Source organism: Arvicanthis niloticus, chromosome 3 (assembly GCF_011762505.2).
Source record: "Arvicanthis niloticus isolate mArvNil1 chromosome 3, mArvNil1.pat.X, whole genome shotgun sequence".
NCBI classification, from domain to species: Eukaryota; Metazoa; Chordata; class Mammalia; order Rodentia; family Muridae; genus Arvicanthis; species Arvicanthis niloticus.
In genome coordinates, this window is record NC_047660.1 from 52009038 (window position 1) to 52025176 (window position 16139).

The 16139-nt window shown below is 42.6% G+C and overlaps 1 protein-coding gene across 1 annotated transcript in view; it reads right to left on the minus strand.

Moving 5' to 3' along the window:
- Positions 1-386: 386 nt before the first annotated feature.
- Ebf2 (EBF transcription factor 2) overlaps positions 387-16139 on the minus strand; it is a 198827-nt gene continuing 183074 nt past the window's right edge. Inside the window, exons 14-16 of the mRNA XM_034497801.3 lie at positions 15764-15949; positions 6668-6835; positions 387-3207 (exon numbers count right to left, since the gene is read on the minus strand). Coding sequence (XP_034353692.1) covers positions 3176-3207; positions 6668-6835; positions 15764-15949 — 386 coding nt within the window. The 3' untranslated portion in view covers positions 387-3175. The remainder of the gene's footprint in view (positions 3208-6667; positions 6836-15763; positions 15950-16139) is intronic.

Below are 16139 nucleotides of genomic sequence, written 5' to 3' on the forward strand. Positions count from 1 at the left end.
GGCTTTGTGTTTTTGTGCCTCCAATTCTTTATCCAGTGTCTAATTATCAACTTACATTTGTTCAGTAGATGATTTCAACCCACAATAGACTACCAACCTCAAGACTTTCATGCATCCAACACCAGCAGAGCAAACAGAATCCTGAGAGTCTGGAGAGGATTATGAAAGAAGTTGGCCTATAGACACATGGCAGATGCATGCAGAAAAATGGTATCACCATATCTCTTCCACTAATCATCTTGATATCATACTTTCATTTGAGCAAAAGTTTTGGTAAGTTTTCCTTAACCAGAGGAAAAGGTGAGTGACGCGATGTCACTAGGAGCCACCCGTAACAACTCCCAAAGCAAATTTCTTCCACAGGGGGAAAAAAAAAACAAATATAATTTTTACAGTACAAAAATTTTATTTTTTGTTAGGATAATTTAAAGTTTAAAACTGAAGTAGACATATTCATTTTACAAACAAGATATTCTTTCATAAGGAAGACCATTAAAAACAGTAAACAAAAAAAGCTGTCTTTACAAAAGGCTCTGTGCATAGCAACTGTATACTGTATGTAACTGACAAAGCAAAAAAAAAAAAAACTATACAGTTTATAGATGAGACCTTACTGTACAAAAGGTAAAGGTAATGGTTTTTAAACCATGCATGTTGAAATGTGCAAAGAAAAACTGGGAAGAATTTCAATGCTGTAACCAAAGAAATGAGATAAATAATGCAGAAAGTTGTCCCTTTAAATGAAAAATCTTACACAGCTCCTCTCAAAAATAGAACAGAATTTTGTCATTACCTATAGAGATACTTGTCTGCCAAGTGGCACAAAAATAACCTGGGACCAGAATCATTTAATCGCAATGACTAAAGAGGACAGAGTGGCTTTGTTTTTAATTTATTAATACACTAAAAATAACCCTTACACACGTTTGTACAATTAAATAGATCTGTGGCTGCCGATGTCCTAGTGAATGGTCAAAGATGTCCGGTATTTAGTTACACACAGTCTTCGGTGTAAAGCTACTGACAGATTCTACGACCATTCTGGAGACAGTACTGCACTAATCCTCATGCAAGAGAAAGATTCACAGGTTCTAAAAGCTATGCTACTTATTTAAAAAAAAAAATGAAAGAAAGAAAGAAAGAAAGTTCTTAGGTTGGATTGGCTCAAAGCCAGGTCTAAACATGCTTAATTGCATTCTGCCTCCATTTGTGGATGGTAATGTTTGTATTCCACACATTCTTTCCCTGTACCAGGTTGTTAGCCAGGGACATTTTTTCTCATGCATTTCTGTATATTTTGGTGCTGTGAGCCCTGACTATGAAGGACTATCAGCAGTGGTTATGAGCATGCCAGGCTTCTAAAATTGTGGGTTCTCATGTGCATAGAAAAAAAATGTCATATTGGGTAATTCCAGAGCAAACTGAAGGCAAATAATTCAGTTGAGGGTTGAGTGAGGACATGTGCCAGAGGGGCAACGAGAGGGTCATCTAAAATTGGCTCAGAAGTACTAGTGATGAGTATTTTTTCCGTGAAAGCTGCATCAATTTCCAACGCTAGAAGCCTAACCAAGAACCCCAAGCTAAGTCAGTGGAATCAAAGAGAAGACGCCTGACCTGGAAAATCATGACATCCTATTGGCGAGCCAAACAAGTCTAGATGCATCTCCAGGACCACACACATTTTCAAGAGTCTACCACTGTTAGCAACTACTGCAAGGTTTTCCCTTCTAAGAACTAGATAGGTAGCACAAGGCTCCCAGGGCAGTCCAGTACCACCTGGAACACAGCTGCCACAAATCTCCCTACAGGAGAGCTGCTTAGGGATTTTGGAGTTCTTTCTTCTTCACCGTATCCCACTCATTTCAGAAACAGTGTCAGGTGAAATACATGCTTTTCCAAGGGAGTTTAGTAACATAAAAGGAAAACTCTGCATAGAAGGGAAACAGTCAAAGACTGAGTCTTAAGAGTCCAAGAAACACAACCAAACTCCCCAAGCTCTTTCTGCAAAGTTCTCTGGAGCTTCCTGCCTCCACTCCTGAATCAGGTACCCAAAAAGGAAGGACTGTATGACTCTGTCGGAGAAAAATTCTGAAGAGTCCTTGGTCAGTTGTAGCCATGTGGCTTTGGCCCTTCTTAGAGGTGAGATACTTCTTGCCTGAGGATGTTCAAAGCTGAGATGGTAACATGGGGACTTCCTACATTACTCAGGGAAGAATGTATTTTTAAAAATGTTTCACCAAGAGTGGACACCATAAGTGATCTGTGAACTAGGAAGCAGTTCTGGGTATGAAGTGGTGGATTGAAGTGTCGGTGTGCTGGCGTTTTTCTGAGTCTGGTTTTTGTGGTGGATTGTTCTGTGGGAATCTGCACAAGTTACATGTTCTTGTGCATGGGTTGGTAAAATGATGGAAAAAGAGGGGGGTATGGGATGTAGGATAAGACTCTAATAAGCAACTGTAATAACAACACACCTTTAAAACTGGTCGCTACGTGTGTCAACTTCATTTTACATCAGGAAGAGAAATTCTTCTCTTCTTAAAAAAGGTTTTAATTTCTACTTCTACTTACAATAAGTTACACGTTTATTTATTTAAATAACTGTAAAACATTTTAAATTTTTCCCTTTTTTTTTTTAAAGAGCTTAAAGTATAAGCAAACACACATACATTTTCCCATTCAATTCAGGTTTCATTTTTAAGAAAGTCTTCCATGCTGGTACCCTGTTTTGTTCAATTTTTTTCTGCATAAACTAAATTGGTATCTGAAAGGATTCATAGAAAATAGAAACTTTCAACTTTTTTTTCCTACAAAGAAAAACAAATAGTATCCAAAATATTAAGCATGAATGTTTGCCAATGTTTTTCTTAAATATTTTACAAACATAGGAAGGTGGTTTTCATAATGTTCATAACAAAGAATTGCGTTTCTGCTCTTAGCACTGACCAGGTCAATGACATTTTTCTGTTATTGTCTCCAAAAGGGTCAGTTTGTGTAGTGACTGTCAATGCTTCATGAGGAACACCAGACCAAGACGGCGGCTCTCTGCCTTCCCAAATCTGTCCAACATGGCCACTTGGGGGCTCAACTCTCCCCAACAAGCTCAGAGTGCTTCTTTCATAATTGGTCCATTGGAATAAGTAGTTTTGTGCTATGAGAAAGCAGTTCTTCCTCTCCTTTACATCGGGGGTACAACAAGTCCTGTCATGGCTGCAAGAAAAGAACAACACAGGATTGAAACATCAAGACTTTTTTCCAGTGAAGTGGATCACAGAGTGCAGAGGCAGGAGTGGGCATGATAGACTAATACAACCTGGGGAGATGGTGAGGTGTTCATATGTGAGTGGGTTTTCTCCAGGACTGGGTTAACAAAAGCTTCGCTGCCAGCAACCTATATCAGGTCCCCATGCTTGTTTGGCAGGCACTTCAGGATTTCTGTGTGTTAATGGGTCATCTTGGGTCAAAAGAAGTAAACATGTAAACCAAATTGTGATAGACAAGTCCCACATCACTAGGTGGAGCCAGTAGAAAAACTCAGGTGCTGAGCTGCTTCCTGGGCATCAGTTATAACAAACCAGACTTTTCTCTCCATCCTTCATGAACATTGTACCCTATCTCTCCATCCTAAGGGTCTTCATGAACATTGTACCCTAAACTGGATTAGTGCTTTTAAAAAAAAATGTAGTTTGTTCTTGTCCAGTATTCACTGATGGTACATCAAGCTATTCCCTTACAAATGCTGGTCTCCTGGGACAGCGTTCACTTAGTTACAAATTTGGTTGGGAAGAGTCAACCTATCAGTCCCCATTCCCTATGCCCTATCCAAATACAGTCCCCACTGCCTTCTCTGTCTAGTCAAGAGGATGTGGATGGCACTTCTCTGGGTAGAATGAATCCCAGTGTTTTTCCTCTGTGTGAGTGTGAACAAGAGGGCTGGATCACATAGCAAAACACATCCCCCTGTCCTTGGCTCTGCTGTAATGAGCCTGGAGAATTTTACTTAGGAAATTGCCAAAGTCCTCTGTATCCAAACTTCCAACCATCTCTACAATTTGATTCCGGGATCTCTCTTATCTTATTTCTCTTATACACTGTATGGAGAGGAGTAACAAATCTTATACAAGCGCCTTTCTGAGCAATGCTCACCAAGATGCCTGTAAGCAAATGGCCAAACTTCCGACCAGCCATGCTCTCTCCAACCCATCTCTTTCCCTTTCCCTCCCCTCCCCTCACTCCCTTTCTCTACCTCAGTTAGTTCTCTCGGGCAAAATTGTCAGCTGTCTGTTTCCCTGCCCATACAGCCTTTATTGAATGTTTGTGAGATCTGGATTAAGGTCTTACACAGCTTGCAAAGCCTTAATTATTTTTGCCTGTATTACTATATATTGAATCGATGTAAGTTTTCAATAAAGGCAGTTCAATTCTGGACACTCCCTGATGACTTGGAGATATAACAACTGCTGTAATTATCCAGGAGTATAGAAAGCTTGTGTGTGTGTGTGTGTGTGTGTGTGTGTGTGTGTGTGTGTGTGTGTTTCTGGAGGGAGCTAGAAAATGAATCAGACACACAGCATATAAGATCACCTTGACAATCTATATTCATCAACTGTAAATGCCAGAGAGGTAGAGCAGACAGTGGGACAGAAAATGCTGTAACAATAGTGTTTAGGTGGCAGAACACTGACTCATTCCTACCCCCTTTACACTCAGTGCTCTTCGGCCATTCCTCTTCCCAGGCTCAAGGTTTTACCAAGTTGTACACAGAAGGTCAGAGGTGCTCAAGAGGCTCAAACCCACACATTTAATCCATGCTCCTTTTCCTGGCCCACCCAGCACTAGGTAGACTGAAACTTTGCCAGATGATGGCCTTGACTTTGCCCTTAGAGCAACCATACCCAACAAACAGAAAGATGGAAGTCTTGGGAGAGCATTTTCATTGGTGACTTTTGTGGTTGAGAGATTCTTAACTGTGCATTGTCTGGTTCATTTTCACCTTGAGCTTTTTACAGAAAAGCAATACCCTCCCTCTGTCCTGGTGGCAAAGTAGATATGAGGGAAGGGTGGGCACAGAGAAGAAGTTCACCACCACTGTCCCTGGAGAGCATGGATTGTCAGAGCACACTTTAAGAGTCTGAGTGTCCAAATTCAAGTCATTAGTCTCTTGCTGCATGGCCTCAGATGAAGCCATTCAGCTAAATGGGCATGAGCCACAGGAGGAGGTGTCTGTGGGGCACACAGTGTGATGCTTTGCATACAGAGCAAGTTTTACGACTGGTGTCTACACTGTGAGCCATGAGGCTGGAGCCTCCACTTCCTCACACCATTCTCCCTTCAGCTGAAATTTGATGAATGAAGACAGGGAACTTTGAGAGCAGAGACATCCTCACCAAGGGGAGTGGTGAGGAGAAGGACACAGCAGCCATGTCCCTGTGGTGTTTATTGCCCAGGATGTAAACATGATCCTTATGGAGAAAGTTCTAATCCCTCTCTGAGTGACAGGAAGGAGCCGGAGGGTGTTTGATGAGAGACAGGGAGGGTAGAGATACTTAGTTACAAGCTGTGTTGTTTCTCTATGACTTACACATCTGGATTTTTTTTTTAAGTTTCATCTACTATACAGATGTTTCCAACTACCCACATGTTGGGTGGCATGGAGCTCCAGGAGCCTAGTCCTACTGAGAGGAATTCTAAGTGGCTGTTTCGAGATGAGTTTCCAGTAAGGAACTTGCCAGTTTCTCTCTCATCTCTGTCAAAATGTCACAGTCCCCTCTTGGTGAAGGGCACAGATGTTTAACATGTCTTTCAAGCTCTTTCTGCTATCCCCCCCCCACACACACACAAAAGATCTGGAACACACAGGCTTTCAGCAAGCCACCAAGATCTGGGGTCCCCAGAATGGTACAGCCTATCCCCGGGCCCCACAAAGCTCTGCTGAGCAACACTGCCTGTCATGAATGTTTTCATGTGGGTCTCGAGTGAGCCGGGCCGCTCAGCAGTTTCCAATTTGTTCTCTTGCCATCAGCTGCCTCCCGTTCTCGGAGGGATGATTAGATTCTCATGTACTCGTCACATTTGTGTTACGTCATGTCATATTACATTTCAGGACGTTGCTCAAAAGTGGGTTTGACGGGTGATATTAACATTTTTGTTCTTCGAAACAGTATGGCTCTTCCTTCCCTACCTAACCCCTTGATCAGGCACCTGTGATCAATTTGGCCAGCACAGAACCCGAGTTTTTGCTCCTGATGGATCCTTCTACATGTGCCATGGGAATGAACATGAACTACAGATGGTAAGCCAATTAGATAAGAAATAACCACAGGCAGCATTTGAAGGGATGGACGGGCGCCTTCCAGAAATGGTGAATGGCCCTACCTTTGGAACACATAATCCTGAGCTGCCCAGATGTTCCTAGGTTGAACATATGCCTCTCCCACCATTAATTCCATGCCCTGCAGATGCTTGGCTTGTCCTCATTCACCCCCATACTAACCCAGCACTAGGTGTAACATCAGGCCAGCACATCTACCATTCATGACCCACCATGAACCACAGGAGCTCTGTAGGCAAGTGCTCAGAGCTATTGTATCAAGCTGGGGTGCTTGCTCTCCCTTTGCAGACCCCTGAACATCTGGATCACATGCACGTGCAAAGTAATCTCTTCGCTTACCTCTGAATCCGTTCCCATTGCCGCTGGAGCAGGCAGGCGAAGGGGAGCCTTGGGGCCTGATGACAGGGGCAAAGGCACTCTTCTGTTTGACAGCAGGAAAAACTGAAGAGGAGAACGGGAGGATGGAGGATGTGCTGGAGGAGCCCACGGTGGGGCTTGAAGACATGACTGCAAGTAGAGGTGAACACTCTTTAGGAGGGGGCTCATCAAGAAGCCATTGTTTCTTAGCATGCACGTTGCCCTCAATTTGATTAAAAGATTATTAGCTCCCAGGTAGTGGTCCAGGTTCCAGTGATTAAAAACAAGAGCAAACTTGAGGAACCTTCATACCAATTTTCCTTGGGCTGGGTTACTTTACATCCCTACCAGCCACATGTAAGAGTCCCTTCCCCCCACATCCTCGCCAGCATCTGCTATTGTTTTCTTTGTGGTCACCATTCTGACTGGGGTAAGAAAGAATCTTTGCATTGTTTTATTTTGCATTTTCCTCTCAGCTAAGGCAGTGGAAAACTTTTTCACAGGTATGGCACACCTGTTAATGTATCTTTCGAGAATTATGTGTTACGTGAGCCCATTTACTGATAGAGCTGTCAGGAGTGCATCGTGTTATGCCAGGTAAGTCAGATGCAGAGACACAATAGCACATGCTCACTCAGGTACCCCTGAGTCCCTACAATCCTTTACAGCTACATAAAGCCATTATGTGTATGCATGTACATGTATGCAAACATATATGTGACATGAAAGAAGCAGAAGAGAGATGAATATGGATGACTAAAGGACTTGATTGAAAGAATGCATCTATCTGAACCCCAAAACTGTATACAATTACTATACACTGATAACACAGAGAAATCAGGAAAAAAAACCATTGAATGTGACAATCTTATTTCTCTGCCCAGGAGGAATAGACACATCTAACAATCACTGTGGCAATGATCCCATTAGAGGAAAGGAAGGCCCTGTGAGAAGACAGGATGCTTTTCCAACTGGAGTTCAGGGAGTCAGGAGCCAAAGGTTGGAAGTAGGATGTGAAAAAAAAAAAAAAATCTATGCAGCATGGGAAACTTCTTTTCAAAAAAAAAAAAGTCTGTATGTGGAGCTCTGGGCCACCTGGCATCTCCCATGCCTAGAGGTTTGACGTCCAGGGCTCAGATCACCCTGATTGCCTTCTCCATGGACTACTTCTTCACTCAGTGTGGGAGTTTATTAATATTCAGAAGATGACCTCCCTCTCTGGACTTCCAGTGCACTTGGGAAATAAAGCTGAAATTCAGTCTCCCCTGACATAATGCTCAGAGAGAAACCACCAATATTAACAATATTAACATTAAAAATGACTTAAGGGGAGCCAAAGGCGAAGTGTGGTAATTTCCAAGAAAAATAAAGGCAGTTTAAACAGTGATGGAGCCCCACCCCTCCATGGCACACACTCCATCAAGTTACATCAGACGAGAAGATCTTATTATGTTACTAAGCTTGCTCAGAAGGAGCAGATGAGATGGGAAAACAACATCAACAACGAAGTACAAGGTGAATCGAAGGTCAGAAGATTTGGTACCCCCAAGGTAGACACTATCCGCTCTTTCTCTGCATCTCAATTGCACCGCTCGCAGTCACAGGCAGTATGTACAATATGATGTCTTTCTTCTTAAGGATTTCTTTTATTATTTTTAATTGTGTGCATCTGTGTGTGGCCATAGCACATGAGTGCAGGTGTCCAAGGAGTCTAGAAGAGGACATCAGATCTCCTGGAGCTGGAGCTTCAGGTAGTTGTAAGCTGCTCCATATGGGTGCTGGGAGCTGAACTTGGGTCCTGGACAGGAGTCCTAAGAGATCTTAACCACTGAGATATCCCTCCAGCCCCCAGAACGATATCATTACAGCAGAATCATAAGCCTAAGACAGCAAAAAGAAGAGCTTTTTCTACAGAACACTCATGCTGCGGTAGTACTGATTAAAAAGTTGTAAAGAAAGACACACTTGAGTAAATCTCTTCCATTTTTGCTAATATAAATAGAAAAAAAAAACATTGGAAAGGAGGGCAGAACTTCATGTTGTGCTTGAGCATGGAGATGTGTGAGAAACTGGACCAGTTCACCACACTACACAAGATGCAGGGCTCAGCACTGGGTGTGGGTCTTGTTTATGGTTCCAAGTCTAGTATCATCTTCTAAAGCATTTGCCTTAGCATCAATAAAACAGTGATATAAAAATGCTTTTCCCTTTCTTTAATATCAGATTTAAAGACCAAAGAAAGGCTGAGAGTCAGGAACTTCTGGTCCTGACCATGGTCTAACCTCTGCAACATTAAATCCTCAATGTAGACACCAAAATGACACCTTAGTTTCAGCTGTTGTAATAGCCTCACTCAAGCATAGCAATAGAGAAGGATCCTTTTAAAAATATGATATTATTATTAACTCTTTGAAAATTCCACATGTGCATATAGTATATTTTGGTCGTTTAGATATGTGTGCATATTTACACATGTGCACACATGGATACACATATAAACATAACACATGAAAATACACACATACAGCACATACACACATATAACACACATGTACACACACAACACATGTGCACACATAATACATGTACACACATATAAGCACATGTACATACAATACATATGTGTACAAATACACACAAGATATACACACATAAACACATTTACATACATATACATATTTATACACATATACACATGTATATACACATATACACATGTATATGCACATAAACACATGTACATATAATATACACATATACACAAATACTCAAATGTATATGCATATAACATACATACAGACATGTACACACACATATCACATGTACACACATGTACACCTATAACACATGTGCACACATAGATACATGTATACTCAAATATACACATAGATACACAACAAAAAATGTACAAACACATACAGCAGATGTACAGCAATACACATATACAAATGTACACACGTATCCACACATGTATCAACATATCAGCATGCAGTATGGCTCAAGGCACAGCAGCTTCTCAAGAGACACTTTACCAAGTGACACTAAAGAGTTGTGGCAGAGGTGACAAGTACAAACCCCTGTAAAGACAATTCTCAAACATTCTGTGAAAATGATAAATGGTGCCCAACATAAATTATAACTTAAAAGGTTTGAAGCAGAAGTCTTAAAATTCTGTGCATTTCATCCAAAGTAACTTCTAGATTTATACTTCAATAACCATACTATAATAAAGGTTTGTTGGCAAGGCAAGCACTGATGTTAGATATTAAAAGATGTGGTAAATATACTATACTAACAAATAGGCGGACAAAAAGTTGGGGCTAAACAAGGACCAGAAAATGGCCATGGTTAGGGATGAGACCTGAGGGTCACTAAAGGTGCCAGTACGTGCCATGGTGTTGGGAGCGGTTGCATAAAGCCAGTTCACTTCTCAGGGAAGATTAAATAAATAAAGTTTAGAGTCCGTCCTTGTGTTCAGCATGAAAGTAAATCTGTGTAGAATATGGAGCTACCTGCAAAAAAAGCTGTGAAGCAGTAGTGGGCACCAAACAGTGACGTGACGTGTGCCATTCTTTGAATGACAACGTCACGGCAGAGGAGGGAAAGAGAGAGCTGACATGCAGGGACAAAGCTTCTGTAACTCACATGTGCTTGTGCCCTTGGTGGCTAATGTGCTGCTGTCAGTTAATTAGGAGAAGGAAAAAAGAGAAAGATAGGCAAAGAATACCAACAAAACAGCCGAGAGACCTGGACAGACGTATTCCAACTAGAGAATTCTAAAACAGTAATGACAATAGTAACAAAATGCTAGTTTTCATTTATTAGATGGATGGAAGCTAAGAAACGGCTAAGGGGCGGGAACCGCATGCTGGCTCTTTCCCGAGGAAGAGATTCAATCCTTCCAGGGGGACTTTGGCAATCCATAGCAGAGTATGTTCAAATGTTCATATCATCTGACCCACTAATTTAATCTCTAGAAATTAATCTCAAAGGGACGATCGAAAATGTGCCAAAAAAAGGGAGAAAAGATTCAAGGACTTTTTAAAACAATAAAAAGTTGGGAAATACAGGGCTGACAGTACAGTAAACTGTATCAAGCCCATTACAATGGGGTATTAACAAATCAGTTAAACTAATGTTTGAGAAGAAACTTTAACAATGCTGAAACCCCTTGCCTTGGATGATCAAAGCAGACTACACAAGAAGATATTCATCCACCTGACTTCTACTTAAAGAAAACAAATACACAAAGCAAAGTATAGAGAGATGTGATAGATACTTGATTTGTGCTATCTCTGGCTGACAAACTTGAGAGTATGTTCAAATGTATCTCTTTCACTTGTCCATATTTTCAGTCCTTTCTTTGATGAACATATAATCACTTGTGATATAGGAGAAAATAAAGGTACTAAAATTGAAAAATGGAAAATAAATCTTTTTTTTAATGGTGAGAACTAACAGGATCATTAGCAAAAGGCCCAAAGCTTTCCTGATTATCCAATGAGAGAACTTCGGTTGAGAAAACAGTTCAGCCTGTGGGTCATCTTCTTGATGAATGATTGAAGCGGGAGGAAGCGGATAACTGTAGGCTATGCTGCCACGGGGCCGATGTCTTGGGTTGTATAATAAAATAAGTCATGAAGAGCAAGTCAGTAAGCAGCGTCCTCCATGGCCTCTGCCTCAGTTCCTGCCTCCAGGTTCCTGCCTTGAGCTCATGGCCTGACTTCCCTCAGAAATAGAAGGTGACCAGAGAGCTATGAACTGAAATCAAAACTTCCCCAAGTCACCTCTGGCTACACAGTGTTTTATCACAGCAAAAGAAAACATGAACTAAGACATTAATAAATTCTCAGATTCCCGGGAAAAGTAGTATGGTGCTAATTGGTGTGTGTGTGTGTGTGTGTGTGTGTGTGTGTGTGTGTGTGTGTCAGAGAGAATAAGTGTGATGTATGTGTTCATGTGTGTACAGATGTTATGTGCATGTCTGTGCACACAGGGAACCAGATGATGATATGTATCCTGCTCTATTTCTTTCTAACTCAATCCCTTGGGATAAGTCTTTTACTGAAACTGGAGCTAAGTGTGTACTGAGCAAGCCTCAGTGAACCTCCTGTCTCTACCTGACCCACCCCACCCCCACCCCGCCAGCATTTGGGCCATAAGCACACTACCATAGGCAGCTTTTGATATTAGGCTCTGGGGATTTGAACTCAGGTCTTTATGCTTGTATAGCAAGCACACTAGCTGTTAAGCCAGGTCCCCAGCCCCAGGAATTGACTTTTTAAGGCAAATGTTACTCCTAGTTCTTCTTCCCCAGTCTCAGTACTTATGTTTATATCATTGAAGGGCTTCTTAAAACCTGTGTCTCATCTACGACATTGGTCATTTGTTGCTTACCTTCTGTGTACCTCTCTGCACACTCCCAGTCACAGTATTCAAAGTGTATCTAGACACACTCCCAGTCACAGTATTCAAAGTGTATCTAGAATGATCACAAGGCTGCATTTTCAAAGTTAATGGTTGTTGAGCTGATGATGCCATTTAGAGATAAAGCACTTGCCTAGCACACACAAGGGCCTGGGTTTGACCCCAGTACTGCCAAACCAACCAACCAACCAGTGGTTATACCTACATAGACATGGCATGTTATTTCTAGCTTTCTTTTGAGCCTAGACATGCTTTTCATAATATCTAGAGTTAAAATTCTATTATCATAGAATTTGTTTTTTCTTTACTTAAGAAATGCACCTGAGGGGCTGGAGAGATAGTTCAGCGTTTAAGAGCACTGACTGCTCTCACAGAGGATCTAGGTTCAACTCCCATCACCTACATGGCAGCTTATAACTATCTATAAACCAGTTCTGTGGAGCCAACCCCCTCACACGGACATACATGCAAGCAAAACACCAATGCCCAGAAAAGTAAAAAGTTTGAAAATTTTAAAAATTAAAAAATGCCAATGAGATGCATCAAAATATTGAGCTTATATTTTGCAGGAGGGAGTCTTCTCTCTTTTAAAAACGATTTCTCTGTGTTTGGCATGTTCTATAATAGTCATTTAATGTTTTATAATGGAAAACTTCTTAATATTTATTTCTGAAAATATAAAAATACTGAAGCCCAGGGCATGGTCTAAGACTGTAAGTGAAGTGTGTTGGATGGCTGCCTGAATGGATTCTATCCCAAACTTTGGGTTGGCTCGGTGGTTATTCTGCTTGGAAGACATAGTCCCCATGGGTGTTGCAGGCTTGTTGAGTAGACCATGTTTGGGGACAGCAGAGCGCACCGTTTTGGGAAAGCTGATCACACAGACTTTCAATTGAGAATGTCTCTGGACATCCATCTGTGGACAGAGGCCAAGCAAAGGCAAGCACGCCTGGCCCAGAAATTTATGTGAACCTGGGAGTTGAAGAAAAATTACTGTTCTTCTTACAAGGATTGATTGGCTAGCTCAGCCTCTGCTGGAACTCCCAGACCCTCCTTTGCATCTGCATCCAGCCAGCGTAGTTGCTGGCGCTCAAGGGGTCTGTCAGCATCTCATTAGAACCCCCTATTGTCAAGGGCTTAGGATCCAGGCATAAAAACTTGCACCGAGCTGGAACTTGGCACACACGGCTACCGCCAGGAAGTCAAGTTTGTATGTAAGATTGAAAAAACATCTGTTCGGCCATTTTTGAAGGAGCGTGACAGCAAAAGCAGAGAAGATTCAGGGCTTTTGATCGTCTGTGTTGGCTGTAATGCAAGGCAAACTTCACTGAGAAAGTCAGCTTTGGCTCTATTGGTTTTTTAATGTCTCTGGCAAGTGATTGCCCCATGGCATGGTTCAGCCACATCAAGCTCATTAGAAGAAAAAAAAAGCTGAGAAAATAAAAACCCACATTGGACTGTGTTTTCAGACATAAGCAACTGAACTGACGAAACCTATCCCCCTGGGCTTTAAAAAAATATTTCCCAGAGAAGTGAAGACCTCGATGGTTAGAAATACAGGTCAGGTGTTATCGTAATGAACTCCACTGGGCATTTGGGATTTTACAACAGGCGGATTTGATCGTAACGAATGCACCATTAGGAATGCCATTCACAGTCTTCAGCTACCTCAGACCCTCCCTCCAAAACCAGGGTACAATGGTCACTTTCAGGATGGCAGGGGTCATAAGGGGTCCTCTGAAGTCTCCTCACTTTCTGCTGGGCAGAATACCATCCTGTCTTCCATATCAACAGGTAACTTAAAGATTTAGGGTATACTGCTTTCTGAATCTATTGATGGAGTGAGCAGAATGTCTCTCTCCCGGAGAAATGAGCTAGTAAGAAACATTAGGCGAATACCCAACTGAACCTACACCACACACACACACACACACACACACACACACACACACACCACTAACACCACAGGATGCACTGTGGAGTGCATATTAATAATTAATAAACTACTTAAAATCTACAAAGCAACTATTTAACAAGTTCAACCTTGTATATACACAGGCCTATGATTGCACCATGAGAAATTGCCATCTCTGGAGATCAACAATGTTCACATGAGGGCTGACAAGATGGCTCAGTGGGTAAAGGGGCCTGATGGCTTGAGACTAACATGGGAGGAGACTCAACTCCTGAAAGTTGTCCTCTGTTTTCTATATGTGGTGTGGCATCCATGTGTGCACGCACACACACACACACACACACACACACAAACACGCGCACGACACATGGTAGTTGTACTGAAAGAAAGGGTCTGTGCTGCATTCAGCTCCTTGGTCCTGAATCCGAATCACACTGGGTAATACTGACTTAAAAACAGCTCAAAAATATTTTGGGATCATGTGAGCCCAGGAACCAAAGGTCTGAGGCAGTGAGAAATAGCCCCCAAGGCCTGTCCCTTGAGCCATGGCTGACAGCGCTCTGTGCTGTCCTTGACATGTCCTTGTTTCTGGCAAGAGGGAGCCACTCTGGGTGAAGAGAAGGGCAGGCGTGGGCCTTGTGACAGCAGCCAACATTTCGAGAGCTCTCTACTCCATCATAATTTGGCTGTTCATGTCAGCATGGGTCCTGGCCTCAAGTATTCCCCGAGTGGGTTTGAAAAACACACTCTTTCAGGCTCCAGGGACCATTGTGCAAGCTCCCAGTTCAGCTCCCAGAGCAACCCAGATGGGTTTTCACAACTTCTCAAGCCATTGACTTTGCTGCTTAGGCTATAGATTAAGGCTAAGAGGCTGTGTCTCATCCAGCAAACTGCTACACACGGTCAGCTTCCATGTCTCCGGAGGTGCTTCATGGCCAACAGAGCCATGTCGCAAAGTCAAGCAGAGCATGATACAGATGACCTGTTTAGGGTCCCACCTCTCCCTGAGGAACTGTAGGCTGGTAATGGTTGCCAGAGAAAGGGCAGTAATATTCCTCAGTGGTGTAACCACTGACAAGTCACCCTTGGTCAAACAAATCACCCTCTCTCAAGCAAACTACCCAAAGTAAACGCAATGGCCTACAAACAGAACAACGAGAGACTCCTAAGGAAGAAAGGCTTTAGTGGGAGGGAGAGGGGATAAGAGAAGATAAAGGGGTGGGGGTAAGATCAAAGTGGATTATATGTAAGAAACCATAAAAGAAAATAATAGATTAAGATATAACAGGAGTAGGAGGCCATGAGTTTTGTGTCTGATACCACCTGATAAATTCTAGCTGTGTAATAGCAGGTGCGTAGGGTAGCTACCGCACCAAACTTCTTTGCCCATAATGTGCAGGTGAAATGAAATAGTGCATGTGAGAACGCCCAGTGAATCAGGTGCACACTGTTAGCTGAAATGAAATGTCCACTCCTCCCTCCACATACACAAGCAACATACACCTTATACAAGGGAATGGGTTTGCTCCCTCTCCTCCCCAAGGAGGACATGAACTGGGAAGTCCAACTTCAGCCACAAGAAAAAAACACAGGGCAGAAAGGACCTTTCACGGGGAAACGAGACTGTCTCCCATGAGTTCACACCATTTGGGAACACAGCTCTCCCCTAAAAGGCTGAGGGCTGAAACCTTTGTAGGGAGGCTTACAGTACCAGACGGATGGCAAAGGTCACTTACTTCCATATGGGGAGCCTGTGGGTGAGCCATTCAGAAATCCCGGTGATCCTGGCACACCCAGGTTGGCCATAGGAACATTGCTGTAGCCGTTCATGCTGTTACTGGAGGTGCTGTAATTAGATTGCTGAGGTGTGGAGCTGGAGGAGTATCCCCGAGGGGAGATGCTGCTTGTGTTGCGGATGTATCCTTGACAACAGGAAAAAAAAAAAAAAAAAAAAACAAGCCAGGTAAACAAAGAAGTACCCACCACCGGCCAAATGTGGAGAGTGCTTGTCCACATCCACCCCAGGTCGGCAGGTTACCACTGCCATGCACCAGTGGGAAGTGGAGCTCACTTACGACACTTTAATTGATATGTAGTCACTGTCCACCCCCT